Raw genomic sequence first — 232 nt, 5'->3', positions numbered from 1 at the left:
ATACTTTAAAATCGTTCACTAACATTTCTTTTCTAGGGCCGAGGAATAGGCAGTCAGCTTCACCATATTAGCTACTGCTTCCTCGCTTCATACGGGACAAAGAGAACGCTCATTATTAACGAAACGTCAACCAACATGAACTTTAGCAAGGGTACCTACTTTCTACCCCTTAGTGAAAACTGTACCTCTAATAGTATTAGCACTGCGTGGCCAGGTGAGATTTGGGCGATAC

At 42.7% G+C, this 232-nt stretch overlaps 1 protein-coding gene across 1 annotated transcript in view; it reads left to right on the top strand.

The window, feature by feature from the left end:
- Positions 1-232, top strand: part of LOC119581754 (alpha-(1,6)-fucosyltransferase-like) — a 10,867-nt gene that overhangs the window by 2,440 nt on the left and 8,195 nt on the right. The window contains exon 2 of the mRNA XM_037929886.1: positions 37-214. Coding sequence (XP_037785814.1) covers positions 136-214 — 79 coding nt within the window. The 5' untranslated portion in view covers positions 37-135. The remainder of the gene's footprint in view (positions 1-36; positions 215-232) is intronic.

This window comes from Penaeus monodon, chromosome 15 (assembly GCF_015228065.2).
Source record: "Penaeus monodon isolate SGIC_2016 chromosome 15, NSTDA_Pmon_1, whole genome shotgun sequence".
Classification (NCBI taxonomy): Eukaryota; Metazoa; Arthropoda; class Malacostraca; order Decapoda; family Penaeidae; genus Penaeus; species Penaeus monodon.
The sequence above is the reverse complement of the archived record's forward strand: the minus strand, read 5'-3'. Positions and strand labels throughout refer to the sequence as shown.